This window comes from Pholcus phalangioides, unplaced genomic scaffold (assembly GCF_987345545.1).
Source record: "Pholcus phalangioides strain wild (caught in Gottingen) unplaced genomic scaffold, Ppha-v1.0 ptg000027l_1, whole genome shotgun sequence".
NCBI classification, from domain to species: domain Eukaryota; kingdom Metazoa; phylum Arthropoda; class Arachnida; order Araneae; family Pholcidae; genus Pholcus; species Pholcus phalangioides.
The window spans coordinates 3,016,475-3,036,407 of record NW_028301617.1 but is presented as its reverse complement, the minus strand read 5'-3'; the positions used below and the strand labels follow the sequence as shown (position 1 = coordinate 3,036,407).

The 19,933-nt window shown below is 36.8% G+C and overlaps 1 protein-coding gene across 7 annotated transcripts in view; it reads left to right on the top strand.

The window, feature by feature from the left end:
* Positions 1-7,008: 7,008 nt before the first annotated feature.
* The window catches only part of LOC149068076 (cysteine protease ATG4A-like), a 34,461-nt gene continuing 21,536 nt past the window's right edge, over positions 7,009-19,933 (top strand). Inside the window, exons 1-3 of one of the 7 annotated variants that reach the window (XM_089251818.1) lie at positions 7,009-7,223; positions 13,711-13,847; positions 16,412-16,501. In XM_089251818.1, the coding sequence (XP_089107944.1) occupies positions 13,808-13,847; positions 16,412-16,501 (130 nt within the window). In that variant the 5' untranslated portion in view covers positions 7,009-7,223; positions 13,711-13,807. Of the gene's footprint in view, positions 7,385-7,412; positions 7,727-13,710; positions 13,848-16,411; positions 16,502-19,933 lie in introns of those variants that run through there. The other 6 variants (XM_089251817.1, XM_089251822.1, XM_089251820.1 and 3 more) reach the window with 6 other exon arrangements.

The following is a 19,933-nucleotide window of genomic DNA, read 5'->3' as shown; positions in this document are numbered from 1 at the left end:
TTGATTATAGCAAATGTACGAATTTTGTTACCGAAATTTTCGTCTCATAAAAACATTTTATGCTAAAAAAAAAAACAACAAACTCTCTCTCTCTCTCTCTCTCACTCACTTTTTTCATCATCGCATGAGTTGCCTGAAATTTCGAGATTAGATGGCAGCACCAACAGTATATAAATAATGCTGAGAACGGTGTTCCCCCAACATCTTTCGTCGGAACGTGACTCGGTGAAAATAAACACAATCCCCCGTTATTTTCTTAATAATTAACGGAATTAACGGTATCCACAGGAATTTTAAACAATAAATGAAAGAAATAATTTCAGCATCGATGAGATAATTCCAGAATTAATGAAAGAAAATATTCTGGAATTAATGTAAGAGATAATTTCAGCATTGATAAAATTGATAATTCCAAAATTATAATAAAAGAGATAATTCCAAAATTATAATAAAAGAGATAATTTCAGCATTAATGAAAGAGATAATTTCAGCATTAATGAAAGAGATAATTTCAGCATTAATGAAAGAGATAATTTCAGCATTAATGAAAGAGATAATAATAAAATCAATGAAAGATAATTCCAGAACGAAAGAAAGAGATAATTTCAAAATTAATGAAAGAAAGAGATAATTTCAAAATTAATGAAAGAAAGAGATAATTTCAAAATTAATGAAAGAAAGAGATAATTTCAAAATTAATGAAAAAGATATAATTTCAGAATAAATGAGATATAATTTCAGAATAAATGAGATATAATTTCAGAATCAATGAGGTATAATTTCAGAATCAATGAGATATAATTTCAGAATCAATGAAACAAATAATTCCAGCATTAATGAAAGAAATAATTCCAGCATTAATGAAAGAAATAATTCCAGCATTAATGAAAGAAATAATTTCAGCATTAATAAAAAATAATTCCAGCATTAATGAAAGAAATAATTTCAGCATTAATGAAAGAAATAATTTCAGCATTAATGAAAGAAATAATTCCAGCATTAATGAAAGAAATAATTTCAGCATTAATGAAAGAAATAATTTCAGCATTAATAAAAAATAATTCCAGCATTAATGAAAGAAATAATTTCAGCATTAATGAAAGAAATAATTTCAGCATTAATAAAAAATAATTCCAGCATTAATAAAAAATAATTCCAGCATTAATGAAAGAAATAATTTCAGCATTAATGAAAGAAATAATTTCAGCATTAATGAAAGAAATAATTTCAGCATTAATGAAAGAAATAATTTCAGCATTAATGAAAGAAACAAATCCAGAATTGATGAAAGCAATTACTCCAGAAGTAATGAAAGAAGTAATTTCAGCATTAATGAAAGAAATAATTTCAGCATTAATGAAAGAAATAATTTCAGCATTAATGAAAGAAATAATTTCAGCATTAATGAAAGAAATAATTTCAGCATTAATGAAAGAAATAATAATTAATAAAGAAAATAATTCCAGAATTAATGAAAGAAAATTCAAGAAATAATGAAGGAAAATTCCAGAATTAATGAAAGAAAATTCAAGAAATAATGAAGGAAAATCCAGAATTGATGAAGGAAAATTCAAGAATTGATGAAAGAAATTATTCCAGTGTATTCATGAAATAATTAAATAATTTAATCTTTTTTTCACCTTTAGATGAGTTCTCCATACTTTTTTAATCTTTAAAACCCAATATTTAGAGACCGAGCTGTACATTTCAATGGACAAATTGCCAGGCGGGAAGTTTGTTTTCACTGAGTCACGTGATTTCCTTGCATTTGATGTCGCTGCCGTCGCGGCTGCTGGATGCTCCCTCCAGTAATATAAGTTCGGTGCAAGCCTCAGAATCTCGGTCGTCTGCTTCTCTCCATGTTACTTGTTTTGGACGTCTCCTTGTGCCCTGAAAAAATAACTGAACTGGCAGTTCGAACTTCCAGTTCTGTTTGTGAGCTTAGCTTGTAGGGAACCGAACAAACCGTCTGTCGTCTGCTCATTAAGAGGTTCTTTGTTTTGGACGGCTCCTTGTGCTCAAATAAAATAACCGAACTTTCAGTTTGAATTTCCAGTTCAGTTTATGAGCTTTGTTTATAAGGAACTGAGCGGAATAAATAATATAGTTTTTTTACTTTAAACTTCATCATCCCCACATGAGTCACTTTTAAATTTGAGATTAGATGGCAGCACATTACTATGAAGGGGGAGTGTAGAAAATTTCACTTTTTACGACCTTACCTGTCGTCTGCTTGTGTGTGGAGGTCCTTTGTTTTGGACAAAGGTCTCCTTGGGTCTTGAAAAAATTACTGAACTGGAAGTTTGATCTTTCAGGTCAGTTTATAAGCTTTGTTTATAAGGAGCAAAGCTGAATGGAAGAATTTAGTTTTTTATACCTGAGCTTCTCTCGTTATCACACCACGTAAGGCACTTCTGATTTTGAAAGTAGATAGCAGCACCAACAATATTTTAAAAAACGAATGTCTTAAAGTATTCAAGATTACTAAATTAATTTTAATTCCCTTGAAATTGTTAGTGCGATTTTGAATTCGCTGCAAATGCTACAAAGCAAAAAAAAAAAAAAAAAACTGCTATTGGCGGACGGCGTAACGTTTCGTTATATATTATTCGTTATATATATTTATAGAACGTACTGGCCTAGTCGGGAAGACTGGATGCATTTATCGCACCCACGTCCTGCAACAGGGGTCGCTAGGTTGGGATCTTTGGCGGGGGCCTTAGAGGCCAGATTTTTCACTGACCCCTCGATAAAGAATTTATAGTATGAAAAAACAAAAATTATAAGAAACTAGGCTGAAGCATTTCAGCCCTCACAGAGGCCGTGCGACCTGTGCAGCCACATGGAGCACCTATCGAGCAAAGGGTGCCAAATCCGAGTTGGAAGGTAAAAAAAAATTTGTTGAGCTGAGAAACGTCATCGGGGGGGGGGGGGGGGGGGGCACCAAAAACTGATCCCGCACATGCGGTCAGAGATTCCTTTCTCTTTTCTGCCCTACCCATTTGTACATCAGGGCGCACCTTAGACCATTGTAGACCCGGGATCACAACTAGAGTTTTGATCAGCTGTGTCAAGCAAGCATTTTGACACCCCCTTGTAATGTTGAAGCAGAGTTGGAAACAATTCAAAAATGATCGGCGTTCTTAACTAGGGACGGTTCTTTGGCCGTGCGACCTGCGCGGCTGTATGGGGCACCACTAGGTGCGGGTCTAGGTCGATGTGTCCGGAGAAGTGAATCATCCCGTATTTTACGGGACAGGAACATTTTCCAATGGCAGAGGCAGAAATATTCAGCTGGGAATGAAGCTGAGGCAGAAATATTCAGCTGGGAATGAAGCCGAGGCAGAAATATTCAGCTGGGAATGAAGCTAAGATAGACATCTTAAACTGCGAAATGAGTGGAGGCAGAAATATTCAGCTCCGAATGTAGCGGAGGTACAGGCATCTTCAGCTGCGAATAAAGCCGAGGCAGAGATCTTCAGCTGCGAATAAAGCCGAGGCAGAGATCTTCAGCTGCGAATAAAGCCGAGGCAGAGATCTTCAGCTGCGAATGGAACGCAAGCAGGTATCTTCAGCTGCGAATGGAACGCAAGCAGGTATCTTCAGCTGCTAATGAAGCCGAGACGTTATCTTTAGCTGCGAATATAGCCGTGGCAGACATCTTCAGTTTCGAATGGAGTGAAGGCAGGCGGATCCAGGGCGATGTGTCGGAGAAGCGACTTCCTGCGTAGGTGCATTGGATCATCCGTATTTCACGGGACAGACAAATTTCTCCCCTATTATTCAAATCTTGGAAGGGGCGATCGCTTCCCTTCTGGATCGGCACTTGAGCACTGCTCTAGTGCGAAATCAGAGTTGAAAAGTGAGAAGCTTGGTCGAAAAAAAAAACGTGGGCAGGGGACACCAAAAATAGGTTCCGCACAAGTACAGATATCTTCTCGAGTCACCCTTGTTCTTATATATACACATATCTTATTAAACGCATATTGGTGCATCAGGCCTCCCTCCACCCTCTAGAAGCAGGGCCGCTGTGTCAGATTTTTTTACCGGATATTCATTACTCTGTAATGAATTTATAAAAAACCATGGATCCCATATCCTACAGCATGGCTCCTAGCCTGGGATCTCTGCTACACCTCCAGGTCAAACTTTTCATTCCCCCTCCCCGTAGTAAGTTTATAATGTGTGAAAATACACAAAAAATGATAATTATCGTCCCTTGTCTGCTCCCCTCTAATTGCGGCCCTTGAGAGCAGCGTGTCTTGTAGCCCGGGCGTTGAATCGGGAAGGGGGGAGCACCAAAATGCGTCCTTGCCCCGGCTGACTAAGCATATAGTTGCAGTCGTTGCAGTCCTGCCTACTCTTGTGGGAAGGGCAGCAACTAGTGGGGTTGGGCAAGCGTATCCAGTGACCCTGGCACCGTACCAGAGAGGGCACCAAAGATTACAAAGGGTACCAAAATGTGATCTTGCCCGGCTGACCAAGCATCGACCCTGTTGCGACCCTGCTTGTGGGAAAGAGCCTATAGGGGGTCTACTCAGGGACGTAGCTTGCCTGCTCGGGGCCCTGGGGCACACTTTCTTGGGGCTTCTTGAAAAGATTTATTATCACGCAAAATAAGTGTATATTTTTTTGTAAGCCTCCACCCTATTTGCTCGAGGCAGGACTCTGGTTGCCCCAGCCCTTTTACGGGCCAGGGTTCACTCGGGGGGGGGGTGAGGGGCTCAGAATGATAGGATTTGATGAAATTTTTTTCGGAGCATTTTTCATAAAAATTATTAGGTGAGCATTTCCATCCGGAAGGGAAGGAGCTCAGATATATCACTTTGTTCGGGTGCCAGGGCCGTCTTAAGAGCACCATGGACCCCAGGCCAAGTGAAACTTTTGCCTTATTGAAATTTCCCGTTTAAAACGTTTTTCCGCCAACAATTATAATATTTTATCATGTGTATATATTGTTTACAATTTTTATTAATTGCATTTTTAATTGGGTTGCTATATTTTTGAAATATATGACATCCATATTTGTTATGGGCATCTTTTTCTCAGCCACCTCGCTGGGCATTTTGCTTGTTGTGGCCTTGTATTTGTATTTGTAACGTTTTTCATGAGTTTTTGGAAAATGATGTAAGTGCGATTCACTGTATATGAGCTCTTCAATGTCATTACTTGTGTTTCTTGCCACAAACAAAATCCAAGATTGCAATCTCAATATTTGAATATTCAAATTCGAAAAGACGCTCTGGAGTAGGTGCAAACAAGGTAGACATTTCCACGAGATGTTTCAAATGTGCAATCGTGCTATTTTCAATGTTAAATAAACAATTTTATTTTTTAAACCAACAAATTTATACATTGAAAGCAAACTTAAATATTCAAACAGTTAAAGGAGGATAACGATATCAGATTTCTGAAAATGTGATGCACCCCCCCCCCCCAGCGTCAAAAGTGGAGTTGACTCATCTAATGTATATATGTATATATAAATTGACATCATCATCGTGCCCCCCCCCTCAGGAATAATGACCGTGCCCCCCTCAGACTTCCAAGTCTATCTCCGCCTATGTACACGTTATACAATTTGACGTAAACAGCTATTTAAAAATTGCAACTTAGGGAAAGAAAATATATTAAAAGACAACTACATTTTTTATAACATTATTGGTCTTAATTTCTTCTGCATGCTTTTGTTATAATGTTTAACTGATTTACTATATGCAGTACTTTGCATTTTAAGAGTCCGCAAAATATATTATTGTAAAATGTATTGCATCAGCCAAAGAAATTAAAATGTTTAAATCATTTTTTGGCGGGAAAAAAATAGATAAGTTCCACGAGCTGGATTCGAAAAAAAACTACATGACAGGTTTACAGTCTGATGTACTATCACCTACACCAGTGATTCCCAACGTGGGCATTAACTCCCCCCTGGGGGGGGGGTGATGGAATGTTCCAGTGGGAGGTAGAAGCTACGGGTATAACATAGGATCCTATGGGTTAGATTCATAGGCGGAGATTGACTTGGAAGTCTGGGGGGGCAAGGTCATTATTGCTGGGGAGGGCCGATGATGATGATGTCAATTCATCTATACATATATGCATTAGATCAGTCGACTCCACGTTTGACTCTGGGGGGGGGGGCAATGCCCCCACGCATCTCCGCCCATGGTTAGATTGCGTTGGGGGGAGATGGGAGAAAAAAATTTCTGAAGAAGGGGGGGGGGGCGATGGGACAAAAAAGGTTGGGAAACTATGACCTACACCAATTCTCGGTTGAAGGAAAAGGCCCTAAAACTGTTTACTGCTAAAAGCATATGCTTTTAGTGAGAAATTTTTTTTTTTCGAAATGTAAAATTACCACTTTTTCATCACTCGCTACCATTAGCCACAGAATTTTAACCCTTCCCTTACGCGAATTGAAATTTTGTTTAGTATACAAGCGTGTTAATCTTTCAGAATACATTCCAATAATTATATAACGAAGCCACCTTGTGACGGAAATGCACAACAGATCGTACGATATTAAGGTAGTGGGAATAATCGTAAACAAAAATTATCTCAAACCAAGAAGAGACGTGATTGGCTGAAAAGCCAAATTTGCGAAATTAGCATCCCGAACGTTCGTGTTATTGTTATTATTATGCCTGACATCTGTTGACAAAAATTAAAAACAAAAATGAGGTTTTAAACGGTTTCAACCTTAGAGGAGAAATTAGAATATGTCCTTATATTTCTTCTCAATGGTTTCAACTCCCGTTACAAAAAAAAAAAAAAAAAAGTAGTAGTGAAGAACGGTGGGTCGGAGTTTTGTCGATTCAACAACCTAAATTATTTGAGGAAATTGCATTTTGGAATAATAGTTTCACCCAATTGTTCCAAGTGGAATCGATCCTGTATTCAGGATCTGAATGACCCGTATTTTTTTTTTTTAAAAAGAAATATGGTCAGGGATCTATATGTTCTCCTGAATATGTGGAAACCTTTCTGTTAGTCTTGTTTACTTTTTCCATTCGTGATTGACGTGTACGAACCCAATTGTGTTAGAAACAAACGACCAATCACAGAGGTTCTCTTATTCTCTGCGATAACAAATTCGAAACCGAAAAATGTTCATGATTGATTCGTTCGCGGATGGATAGTCGCAAGCGTCCGCACGAAAGCAAATGAAGTTTTGTTTACTGTTTCTTTTTTCCCTCCCCCTTTCGCAATGTTCCCAATTAAGAGTAAGAGCGCCCCAGTTATTTATTTTTTATTTATTTATTTCTCGCTGCTGATTATCACCCTTTTTGTAATAGAAAGCATTCGTCATCAGGTTGGACATTTCAGTTGTCAAATTCGTCATAAACGTGTGTAATCTCTACGAGTTTGTGTGACCTTTGATCTGGTTAATGATTAACGTTATTATTATTATTATACAAGGTTTTGTTTCCATTGAGCTTAAATGCTTGGTTTACTTTCCTTTATGTTACACTTAATTACATGTAATTCGTTAGTTTGGAAACAACAATTGTGTTAGTTTCAGTGAAAATTTCTCATCCATGTATGGGTGGTGTTTTTTAAAATGCCATTGAAAACCTCTCGGGGAATTAGCTTAGTGAATATGCCTCATAGAAATAATGGTATAATTTTCACTGAATTATTGATAGGTTCTACATCTTGCACAAATAATGTTTGTTAATACTTTGTTTTGCTTCTTATTATCAACTACAGCATTGCTGGAGCCTAGGTCAGTAATTTTAATGAAATATAAACACAATGGGGTCATGTTAACTCTCCGAAGGAAGACTAGAAAGTTCATATGACCCCCTTACCCCATAGTGAATAAGTGAGACTTATGTATCGATGCCCTCTTTATATGTATCCTCTCTTATGTATTGATGCCTATTTTAATGATATTAGTCGCTGGTATCGGCACACTTTCCCCCCTGGCGTTGAAATATTTCAGCTATAACGATACTTTTCTCTGTTCCCTTGAGCATTATGTGTGAGTTGTACACAGTGTTTTGTTCCAATTAACTATTAGGTTTATTTAAATGAAACACATGTTCATGTAAATTTATTTCTATCTGTGATATGTATATCGGTGATTGACAAATAGTTTGAGCCAAACCTTTTTTTCTACTATTTTGGAACTTAGTAACCGACGTCCATGTCGGTAGGTATGCTAATAGAGTTTTTGAGCTGTCCTTATTTATTGTACTTTATGAGCCGTTTCGGTAGTGAATCATGAGATGAACGATAATTCTTAACTAATTTATTACGGAACAATATTTACATCTCGTTCCCGCCATGTTGTCATTCCCTTCAAGTGTTGCCACCTTCGTAAAACATAATACTGTATTTTCTGGTGTTGCCAGATACATAACAATTCTCCCACACTAAATTAAGAGATGATTAATGATAGAAACAAAAGTTATACACAAGAATCAACATTTGAACAGTCACAAGTTCAATCTTTGAACTGGTTTTCTGGAACGAGTTGAGCGTCTCAGTTGAGTAGTCTGAGCTGGAGGAAAAATAGTTCTTGTTGATCGAGGAGTTGTAGGTTTGAAGTTTGCTGTTTCAGTAGAAGCATCTACCATAGATGAAGTCTTGTGTTGGCAAACTGCAGGAATCTCTCGTTGACATACATGATCACTAAAAGTGACAGATTTCTTTTGAGGGAAGTGTCTCATAGGAACTGATAGTCGAATAGGAGTTGGAGAAGACGGTCGATTGACTTCACACCGTCGAAGCTGTTCAAAATGTCTCTTGATAATGTATCCATCATCTAGTTCAACTAGGTAATGAACACGACCCAATCGTTGAACAACAGTTCCATACTTCCATAGGCTTGAATGAGTGTAATTTCTTGACTGTACTCTATCTCCTTCCTTGAAAAATTTGTCAAAGACTGGCTGTGTTGCATTGTTCTTGTATGACTCAGGAGTTGTAGGTTTGAGGAGATCTAGCTTTGTTCTGAGATTCTCTCCCAACAATAATTCTGCTGGTGTCTTTCCACATGAAAGAGGTGTAGCTCTGTACCGAAACAATAGTTTACATAATTTTTCGTGAAGTGTTCCTCGTTCGAATTCCATGCATTTCAGTTTTGTCTTCAGGGTTTGGCAATAACGTTCTGCTTGTCCATTTGTTGAGGGATGACCAGGAGCTATCATTCGTTGTCGAATACCATTTCGTTTGCAGAAGTCCATGAATTCTTGTGATTTGAAAATTGAAGCATTATCACTAACGAGAATTTCTGGCAGTCCATGTCGACTGAATATTTCTCGCAGGAAATGAATTGTAATAGCAGAATCTGGAGCTTTCTTCATGTAGTAGATTTCTGGCCATTTAGACTTTGCATCGATGACAAGTAAGAAAAAATGTCCCATGAAAGGTCCTGCATAGTCCATGTGAACACGTTGCCAATTTCTTGTTGGACTTTCCCAATTGTGCACTGGAGCTTTCTGGGGGTTTTTCTTGACATCACAACAGTTCTTGCAACTTTTCACTAGACTTCCTATGTCAGAGTCAATATTCTTCCAATAGCAGTAATTTCGAGCAAGTGCTTTCATCTTTACTATTCCACAATGAGTTGAGTGTAGTTCTTGAAGGATGGTTGGTTGAAGTGTCTTAGGTATTATTACACGCTGTCCACGAAGTAGAATTCCTTCTTGTAATGTTATTTCTGGGTCATATAAAGTTCCTTCCATCACATTTTTCTTTAGTTCACGTAGATCATCATCCAATTCTGTATATTTTCGGATTTCTTCAGAAGTAATTGTGTCTGTGGATATGTGTCTAATCACTGATGCTTGCAGGATGTATTCATCATCAACAGTATTGACTTGTACATCTGTCAGTGGTAAGGGACTTCTCGACAAATAGTCTACATTTGCATGTTCGGATGATTTTCGATGTTTGATGTCATAGTCGAAGTTGGAAAGGAAATGTGCATACCGCAACATTCTTGTAGCTGACAATGCTGGAAGTTTTTTCTCTGGATGCAAGAGAGTCATCATTGGTTTATTGTCCACAACCAATGTGAATTTTCGACTAAAGATGTAATCATAGAACTTTCTGCATGCCCAATACACAGCTGTAGCTTCTCGATCGAGCTGGCTGTAATTTTTCTCAGCAGCTGTTAGTGATCTTGAAGCGAATGCAATAGGACGTTCATTTCCATCAGGCATAATATGCGATAATATTCCGGATAGACCATGTGGACTAGCATCAGTAGCCAAAGTCACTGGAAGTTCTGGAGTAAATGGTATGAGGACTTGGTCACTAGCAATTTCAGACTTGATTTTTATCCATGCTGCTTCACAATCAGCTGTCCAGTTGAACGGAATACTTTTCTTGAGAAGATTATTTAGTGGGTGAAGTAACCTTGATGCACTCTTGATGAATTTCGAGTAATACATAACTAAGCCTAAAAATTGTCTCAATTCGTCAACATTTTTTGGTCTGGGTGCTTCTTGAATAGCTTGAATCTTAGCTGGAGATTTGTTCAGTCCTTTGGAAGTTATAACATGTCCAAGGTATTCTACACTTTTTTCAAAAAATTTACATTTGTTGATATTTACATGCAAATGATATTTTCGTAATTTATTTAGAACATTCAGCAAGTGTGTTGTGCATTCCTCATAAGTCTTGCCTTGTATAATTAAATCATCAAAATATGCAGTTACTCCATCTAAATCTTGAACAAACTGATCCATGAAAGAATGAAATTCGTTCGGTGCAGTTTTAATACCAAAAAACAATCTTTTTGCCAAATAGGTACCTCGATGTGTAGAGATCGTTTGAACTTTTGCACTGTCTTCATCGACTGCTAAATGCAAATATGCTTTATGGATGTCCAAGGTGCAGAAATATGATCCACCTCGTAGCTTGTTGAATATATCTTCAATCTTGGGTATTGGGTGTCTGGCATCATGAAGTTGATTGTTTACAGTCACCTTATAATCAGCACAAAGTCTTACAGAACCATCAGATTTTGGCACGATGACAAGTGGAGTTCCCCATTCTGAATGATCCACTTTTTCTACGATCCCTTGATCACACAAGTTATCCAGTTCTTTTTCAACTTTTTCACGCAAAGCATATGGTACTGGACGAGGTTTAACAAACACTGGTTTGGCATCTTTCCTCAATTTCAGGGAGCATGTATAATCTGGAATCTTGCCCACTGTTTGTTCAAAAACATCAGAGTATTCATTGACAATACTAGGAACAGATCTTTTTACGGCACACACAGGTATATGCTTGACACTTGAGGAATCATGAATGTCATTTATGTTGATATCCAATTTACGCATCCAATTTCGACCAAGGATAGGTTCTCTCTTCAAATTGACAAGGTATAATTCTTCTTCACTGGATTTAGCATTGTAGCATACAGTCACTTTGACGTATCCGATAGGTTTGAAAATTTCACCTGTATAACTTCGGAAAAATATATTTGTTTTCAGGATCGGAAGAATTAGGTTTAAGCGCCTGTAGTCACTTATGTTCATGATGCTCACACGACTACCAGAGTCACATTCGAAACGACAATTTTTCCCATTTAATTGAATGACTGCAAATATTCTATCGTCTTTTTCAGCAGTGTTAGTGCATATATCAACAATTTGGCTCACTTGAAAGTGATCTGGATTTTCGACATATTGAACAGTATTTCCTTCAGATCCGCTTTTATTTTTCCGTTTCAGAAGCTCTGTAATACATACTCTACTGATATGACCTTTTTTGAAGCAAATCTGGCATGAGAGCTTGTGTTTCACTCGACAGTTTTGAGTCTGGTGGTTGTTTTTTCCGCAATGGAGACACACGTTTTCTAACCCGATGTCTCTCAAATTGAGGTTTCGCTTCCGACTTGCCGATCTGTCGCGTCGATGCGGAGTCGATTTCCGTCGCGAACTCCCGCTGTTATTACATTGCGCAATTTTATTCACACTGGAACCGTAATTACTCTTGTAGAGTTCTTTATTTTCGAAGCTTCAATCGCTAATGCGACTTCGAGTGTTTCGTCGAATGTCAGTTCAGCTTGTTGTAGAATTCTTTCGCGGATTTCGGCATCCTGTAATCCTCGTATAAATTGAGCACGTAACATGAGGTTGATGACAGATTTTGAGCATTCAGCATTTTCACAACTAGATTTTAATTCGGTGGTTTTCGAAAGTTCTTTTAATGTAGCGATATAATTCGAAATCGGCTCACCTGGGTGTTGTGTGCGGCAAAGAAACTTGTGTTGTTCCGTCAGGATGTTTACCCTTTTGCAGAGATGATCTTTCAAGATTTTCAGCAGGTCGTCGTACGTCTTCGATGAAGGGAGATCCGGTGAAGTTAGACTGGAAAGCAGGTGATAGTACTTGGATCCGAGACAGTTGATTAGCACCATTTTCTTGGCTTCGGCGACGTCGGCTGTTGAATCCGTGAGTCCTTTGAGCTGGAAGTAGTTTTCGAGTCTTTGTACATATTCACCGAAACTTTCGTTAGCTTCGTCGTAGCATTCAAACGAGATCGATTGTGACTGGAGAAGCGTTTTCACATTGACGCTGGTTGAAGATGCTGGATGAGTTTCGTTTAGTTTCGAGACGAAATTACTTAAAACGGTTACTAGATCGTCGATGTCTGCCATTTCCGATTCTTTTTTTTTTTCACTCGTCGCCAACTTTATTGTACTTTATGAGCCGTTTCGGTAGTGAATCATGAGATGAACGATAATTCTTAACTAATTTATTACGGAACAATATTTACATCTCGTTCCCGCCATGTTGTCATTCCCTTCAAGTGTTGCCACCTTCGTAAAACATAATACTGTATTTTCTGGTGTTGCCAGATACATAACACCTTAGTTATTATTACTCGTAAAACTTCAGGACTCTATGCCAATTTTTTAATCGCTATGGTGAATTGGTGCCATCCAGTTTGGAGGATTAGATTGGCACAGCAAGCATAAACAAGATAATTTCTCTGTACCGAAGCCCAGTGGAATATTAGTACATCTTTTCTGAGCCTCTCCGCTAAGCCAGTTTTGGTCTTGTTTATTCTTGAAAATTTGCTGATACTCGATAACATGAATGTTTGCTTGGTATGGCTGATCATTGAGGAATAGCTTGTGAACTGTCCCGTCATAGTGTGGGATGCTCATTAACCTCAAAGTAGAATGTTTTGCAATGAGTCCGTCAACTGACTGGAAATGTACTGTGGTAAAAATTCCCATAATAGTGTTTGTCACAGACTCTCATCGAAACATCCCCCCTCCAACCCCGAACAGTGGTGGTCAGCTGAAGTCTGTTTTCTATGGTTTCAAATTTCGAGGCACGAATTTGTGCCGATCTCCCTATTAATAAGTCTCGCCGTCACAGAGAGCACAACAGGCCTACAATAATATAATTATTCAGTCATTGCACTTCACTCTTAATGAGAAAAATAGATGGCAGCACTTCACATAACAAGCATTACACAGATACAAACTTCACGATATGTTTACAACATGTACCAATTCATTGGAAGCTCTGCAGAGGAATGTAGATGAAATGCATGTGTGGTTTAGTAACAGTAGTAGCAACAATGGTTGTTCTTGTGACATACGTCAGTTTCCCCTCATATTCTGCTTTGGGGGCCTCGTTAAAGTGTGTCGCTGCGACCATAGCAGCTCATTTCTAAGAGAAGAATTTGAATCTGAAACATTATTGATAATTTTTATCTGTTTATTCATTTCAGTGAAGTCTACAACACCAACATCCTCCAAGATGATGCTTTCCGGTTTTCTGAATTGTGAATCTTCGTCTTAACCCCCACCGTTCCTACACAACTGGACATGGATTTCTATCATTTCCTGGCCAGTTCGAGTGGTCTGTGTGAGTTTTTGTTTCGATTTTACTTTTAATGCATTTTCCATGTATTATCTGTAGGCACTAGCCAGCTGTATCGACTATAATGTTATTCCCATTATTCTGTAATTACAGTAAAACCTTGATAACTTGACACCCCAGAAGCAGGGCTGTAACTAGGATTTTTGCCTCCCGGGGCAAACATTATTTTACTGCCTCCCCCCTAAATTTTACCCCTTCCTCTAGTTACGACCCTGTGGAAAGTATCGATGGGCATGCCGACTTATATATAAGTGGATGGCAAGTTAGCGAGGTTTCATTTGATCTCACCGTCCAAATTTTTAAACATCATTTAATGTCATGTACATGTGCTTATATATGTTACAGCCAAAGCCTGAAATTGGTCAATTGTGACGAGCTGGCCACTTTGTGAATTGGTCAATTTCAATAAATATTGGCCCAGCCAATGTCCAATGACAAGACATGATTCGGGATTGAAGTGGCATGTTCAAGTTGGCATATTTTTTCATTATAATTATGTCACATTAGTTGTGACAAACCATTTTCATGATGCGGTAATCATTTTTTTCTACAAAATTTGGCAGAAAAACTATTTTTATATTATTACTTTTATATAGTTTTTCTCTTCAATTTCACTTTTTTCTCTTGTCACATGAAGCTAATCCAATTCAGCTTCTGTATATACACATGTATCACACAGCGATTTGAAAAAATGTATTTGTCTCCTACCGGGCTTTACATCAGCAATTTTTGGTCAGGGATCTCCAGCCACTTTGTGAATCGGCCGCACTTTGGGTTTGACAGTAACATATATATAGTTCGGCGTTTCTCAACCTATGGTCCGCAATAATGGCATAGGTGGGTGCGCAGGCACACTTGATAAAACTATTCACCCGTTGTAATTGATGTCAGTAATATCCATATGGGTTCAAATAAAATTATACCTTCATACTTGGGTTCACCATACATCTCATCCAGGAGAATGCAGGAAGTTAGGATCTTGAATATGAGATGTCACTAAATTTGGCAGAAAACTGAAATTTATTGTTTTAAATGCAATTTGCTAATTACTGCTAAAATTGCTCAAAGGTGTGGAAGTAAAGGGCTGCTACAAATCGCAGTTACATATCTTCGTCTGGATAACTGTGACGGCACTGACCAGTACATATGTGCTAGTACAAAACTAAGCCATATGGTAAATTTATATTGAATTATAGTAATTTTAATTGCTCCATTTTCATGTTATTTATTTACAGTACTATATGCACTATTTAAAAGCCTTAAGGCCTGGATATCCTCAAAAAACAATTCTCTTATGCAAATTCATTACAGTTTGTACTCCCAAAATATGGAAGATAGATGGCGAAAGGCGCCAGCAAAAACACTTAACAAGCACAACTCTGGCAACATAAATATGTCATGGGCCACACATACACTTAGTATTCACATTCAAGCACATGCCGATTCATTAGAAATTCTGGAGAGTGTACGAGGTGCATGTACAGTTTAGTACTTGTAGTTGACTAACTCAACACGAATGTGAGCCAGTTTCTCATTTGAAAATGTCTCTACCCTCAGAAAGCAGGCAGACCACCAACATGATATTTACACAACAAAAAAAATTTGGACATCTGCCACTTTCACTTCAAATATCGGGAACAGGTGTCATTATCACTAGAACACGAAACACACTTAATTCTTACAACATAAATATGTCAGGATTAAGGTCTCGCATATTCACGCGCAACCCGTTGCAGTATGTACCTAATCGTTAGACATTCCCCAGAAGAATGTTTATGAGGTGCATGTACAGTGTGCAAAAAGAAAAATGAGGACAGTATGGAAGAGTAGATATCTTTGTCTAATAATACTCAAAAAAATCACCAATGAATATGGCAAAGACTAGGAAATACGTTAGTGTAGTGATTTTTCGAAAAGGACAATAGACTAAACATTACTTTAGATTTTGCGTCAAGTAGTATCTCTCCTTAAGAACATTCATCGACTGAAGGCAATACTACAGTAGAGCTTCAATTATCTGAAACAATTGGGGACTAGGGGTGTTCAGATAAACGATCATTCAAGAAAAAAATTGTACCAGTGTCATAGGAGCAATATAAAACAAAGAAACAGTGATATTAAACACAAAACTATATACATTTTGTATTACACGTCTTACAACAACACAGCGAACTGACTAGCCTAGTTTTACAAGTTCAAAATGGCCATTAAAGTAGGCCTACAGTTTAGGAAAAAAGTCGGAAATGAGTCCTGAGATTCATTGTTTTGCCGCTGAGTTTTCCAAATGTCTTAAAGACAGCAATTGGACATCACATTCTTCTTGCTGTTCTAATCACTTCACAGCCGTTTTAAGGCAGTGAATTGGCTGGCTAGAACGCTTTTGGTTAACCGATGTTACAGTTGATTGGTATTCGGATAATCAATGCTCTACTGTATTTCTGATTTGTGTTCAAGACAGGTTTTTGTTTTTGAAATTCTCCATATTATCAAATCATTGATATTTGATTACGATAATCAAGTGTGGCATTTGTTTTATTTCTGTTATACAGCTCTCAATTCCCATGATAAAAAGCATAAAGATATCAAGGAAATCTCCCATCATTCTGATCAAGTATGGATATTAGGAAATAAATTTTACGGTAAGTCAATTTTTTTTTCAAACGTGTTATCTGGACAGTCTTGATTCACGGAGGGCACATGCCTTAGACTGGCCCTGCTTTATTTTGGAAGTTCATTTTGTTTTTCCCTGTTTAAAAACTGTGTATAGCCAGGAATTGATAAATTCCAGGTGATGGGTCACCATGGCAACTAAGGAATTGGTATTTGCGCTAAAAAAATTCTAAGTGTGATCACTAAATTAGCATCTGCGGGTGATGTTAAATTTTCAAAATTTATGTCTGCCCATCCGTTATCATGGATAGGAGCAACAGTTCTGAACAATAGGCAAAAGAATGGTTTTTATAGATGGCCATTTTTCTTGTAATATGCTTTTCTCCAACAAAAATTTTAGACTAAATTTGTTCCAAAAATTTTTTTTGATTTGTCGTGCCCTGTTATAAATATAGTTCAGTGAAATCTCGATATTCTGCATATTAAGGAAAAAATACAGTTGGAGAGGTATTGTTATATCAAGAGGCAACATTATCATCATATGCCAACAAAATTATACTGCTGTTGGTATCTTTTCTTAATCAGCATTGTTCGTACTACAAAAAAAATGTGCTTTTCTTTTACGTATTTATTCATCACAAACAGTTTTAATTGATTAGTTGAACAAAATTCAGTTAGGGGTATTGCCCCTATAAAGAGGTTCATCGTAGTACAATTTTTGGTGTATCACACTCAAAGTAGTGATATCAAAAACTTCATTAAACTTATTAAAACTTTGGTGATCAGGCGCTACACACCAAATACCGATATTATTAGACATCCTCAGAAAAACTAAAACATGTGAAGAGTTTAAAAATATACCGGAGGATATTTTGAGTGAAATCAGGGTAAATTGATTTAAATCAGCTTGATTTAAATTGTGCACTTGATTTTTTTTAAAAAATCATTGATTTAAATCACAAAATTTAAATTTTGTCTTTTCTTTACATAAATTCATTGATATTGAAGCAGGGTTGTTTGGTTTAAACCAAGTGGTTTTTTTTAAAAAACCACTTTAGTTTTTTTCAAAAAATCAAATAAAAGTTGCATCACACATCTAAATGTAGTGGTGTATTATCTCAGAGTTTCTTTTTCCCTTTACAAAGAAGCAGCTACAGTAGTGACACCATCATGCTAGGGGCAGGTGGTCCTATAATCCAATAAAGACACCAGCTGTCCTTAAAGGACAAGGACTAGTGTATTAGTTGTTACATTACCTCACATACATTTTCATTTTCTTTCCCATAAGAAGTAGCACATCTCCTACTGTATATCTCCCAGTCTTAATATATTCAATAGTTGTTTTTTTTATACTTTCACACACACACTGTTAAGCCTAGTTAATCAAGGTTCTTCTGTATTGTAGTAACAGATTTATGAAAAATAATCAGCTATATACAGGGTGATTATAATTTAAGTTTTGATTCCAAAACCATACAATAAGTAGCTTACTGATCAGAATGACTTGAAAATTTGCGTGGATACTCCTGAAGCAATGGAAATTTCTTTCGCAAAAGAAAAAAGTGCAAAATGTGCAAGTAGATGATGCTGCACTTGGCCAGCAGTATAATCTATTTTGTGCAACCACATCATTTTGGCACTTCCACAGCATCAGTGTGTGGATAGAACAACTATCAAGATGCACATTGCAATACCGGCAAAGCAGCTGCTGAAGACTCATTTTGACAGGATACACCTTAACCCTTGCAACTTCTGGCTGTGGGGGTACCTCAAAATGTTATAGACAGTGGTCAGATTGCAAACTTTGGTGAATTGCAATTTCCAGCATATTCCCTATATGTTAGAAGTTCCTCAGGAATATTAACGGGAGGGGGGGGGGACGCGTTTGGTTTAATAAAGCTGAATTGCAAACACATCCACATTATGACCATGGCATACTCCGATTCTGTTGTTGAACATGTAATTTTTGTGCTTTCAATCTCATAGCCAGAACACGCGGTGGACAACATATTTAACATTTCTTAAGTAAGTTGTAGTTATTTGTAAATTACTTCATTTTTTGTGATGTTTCCCATGAATTATGAAATCGTTAAATGCTATAATTAAGGTATCATTCTGCCATGACTGGCTATCGTTGCCATTCTGCGAGCAAATTTCCCACATGTTGGATGATGTCATTAATTTTACATTTTTAAGTATTTTTTCCCCTTTATCAAATAAAATTGAATTTTTTCAGGAATATTCATGTCAATTTTCAAGTCATTCTGACAATCGTTCTTTTTTCACAGTGTTTTGAAATCAGAACCTTAGTTATAATCACCCTGTATATCGTAAATCATTGCTAATTAATCTGCATTATTTATGCTTCATTAAATACACTATATTCACCTAATTTTTATTACTTTTTGCAAAATAGCTTCCTAATTAAGTATACTGAAAGTAACTGGAGAAAAACCTTTATATATTATATGATTAATAAGAACATTAAAAGAATTTTCAAACACACAGTAATTGATTGAGTTAAGCAAAAAATAATTAAATTGCAAAAGTTGGTTTTTGTTAAAATGTAATAAATATTTATTGATTAATTAGCATGGGAATAGTGTTAATTACATTAATAAACATTTTATTTTAGTTAATTATTGGAAGTTTGAATGATTTTTCAGAAAAAATTTCATTGCTTTTAATGTTAATACTATTTAAAACAAAAAAACCAGTTTAAACCAAAAAAACCTGGTTTAAACCAAAAAAACCCGGTTTTTTGGTTTTTTTACCAACCCTGTATTGAAGTAAATGTAACTTGGTATGGCTTGCATGTTACTGATATGTGATAATATTTGTGATTAAAAGAAGTATAGAAGATCTTTTTGGAGGTAAATGTGTGTAGACATGAACTTAAAATCCCTAGGATACGGTGGAGAAAGAAAGCTGCTCTATTTCTAGATTTTGTGCATAGAAAACATTGCAGATAAATAGAACTAGGGTTTTCATGATTAAAAAACAGAGGAATAATTTTCTGTATAAAGCCTTGCCCTAATTGCTGATTCAAAATAATAATAGATGTTGTACCAACATAGATATCTCATTGGGCTTTCGACTTTGCTTTTCGTATTACAATTTTGATTTTACTCGTTTTTTTTTACCAAAACTCATTAAATCTGTATGAAAATAAAAATGTGTAAACTATTAAGCAACATCATGGAAGTCGGAAACACGTCCACTCATTGTACAAGAAACAATCTTGTAGATAGAATTATTTTTATTTAGTGTATGCCGAAGGGCCGTTTGGTTGTACATTGAGTGAATTGAGATGTCTGCACCATATGTGTCACACTTAGTTGCCACCACTCATTTACTTTAATGGAGGGGGGGGGCCTCGAATAAAAGTACTTTTCTCTAAAAAAAAATTTTAATCCATGAAGGTAATTTGAGCTCAATGACCTTTCATGTTACATAAACAG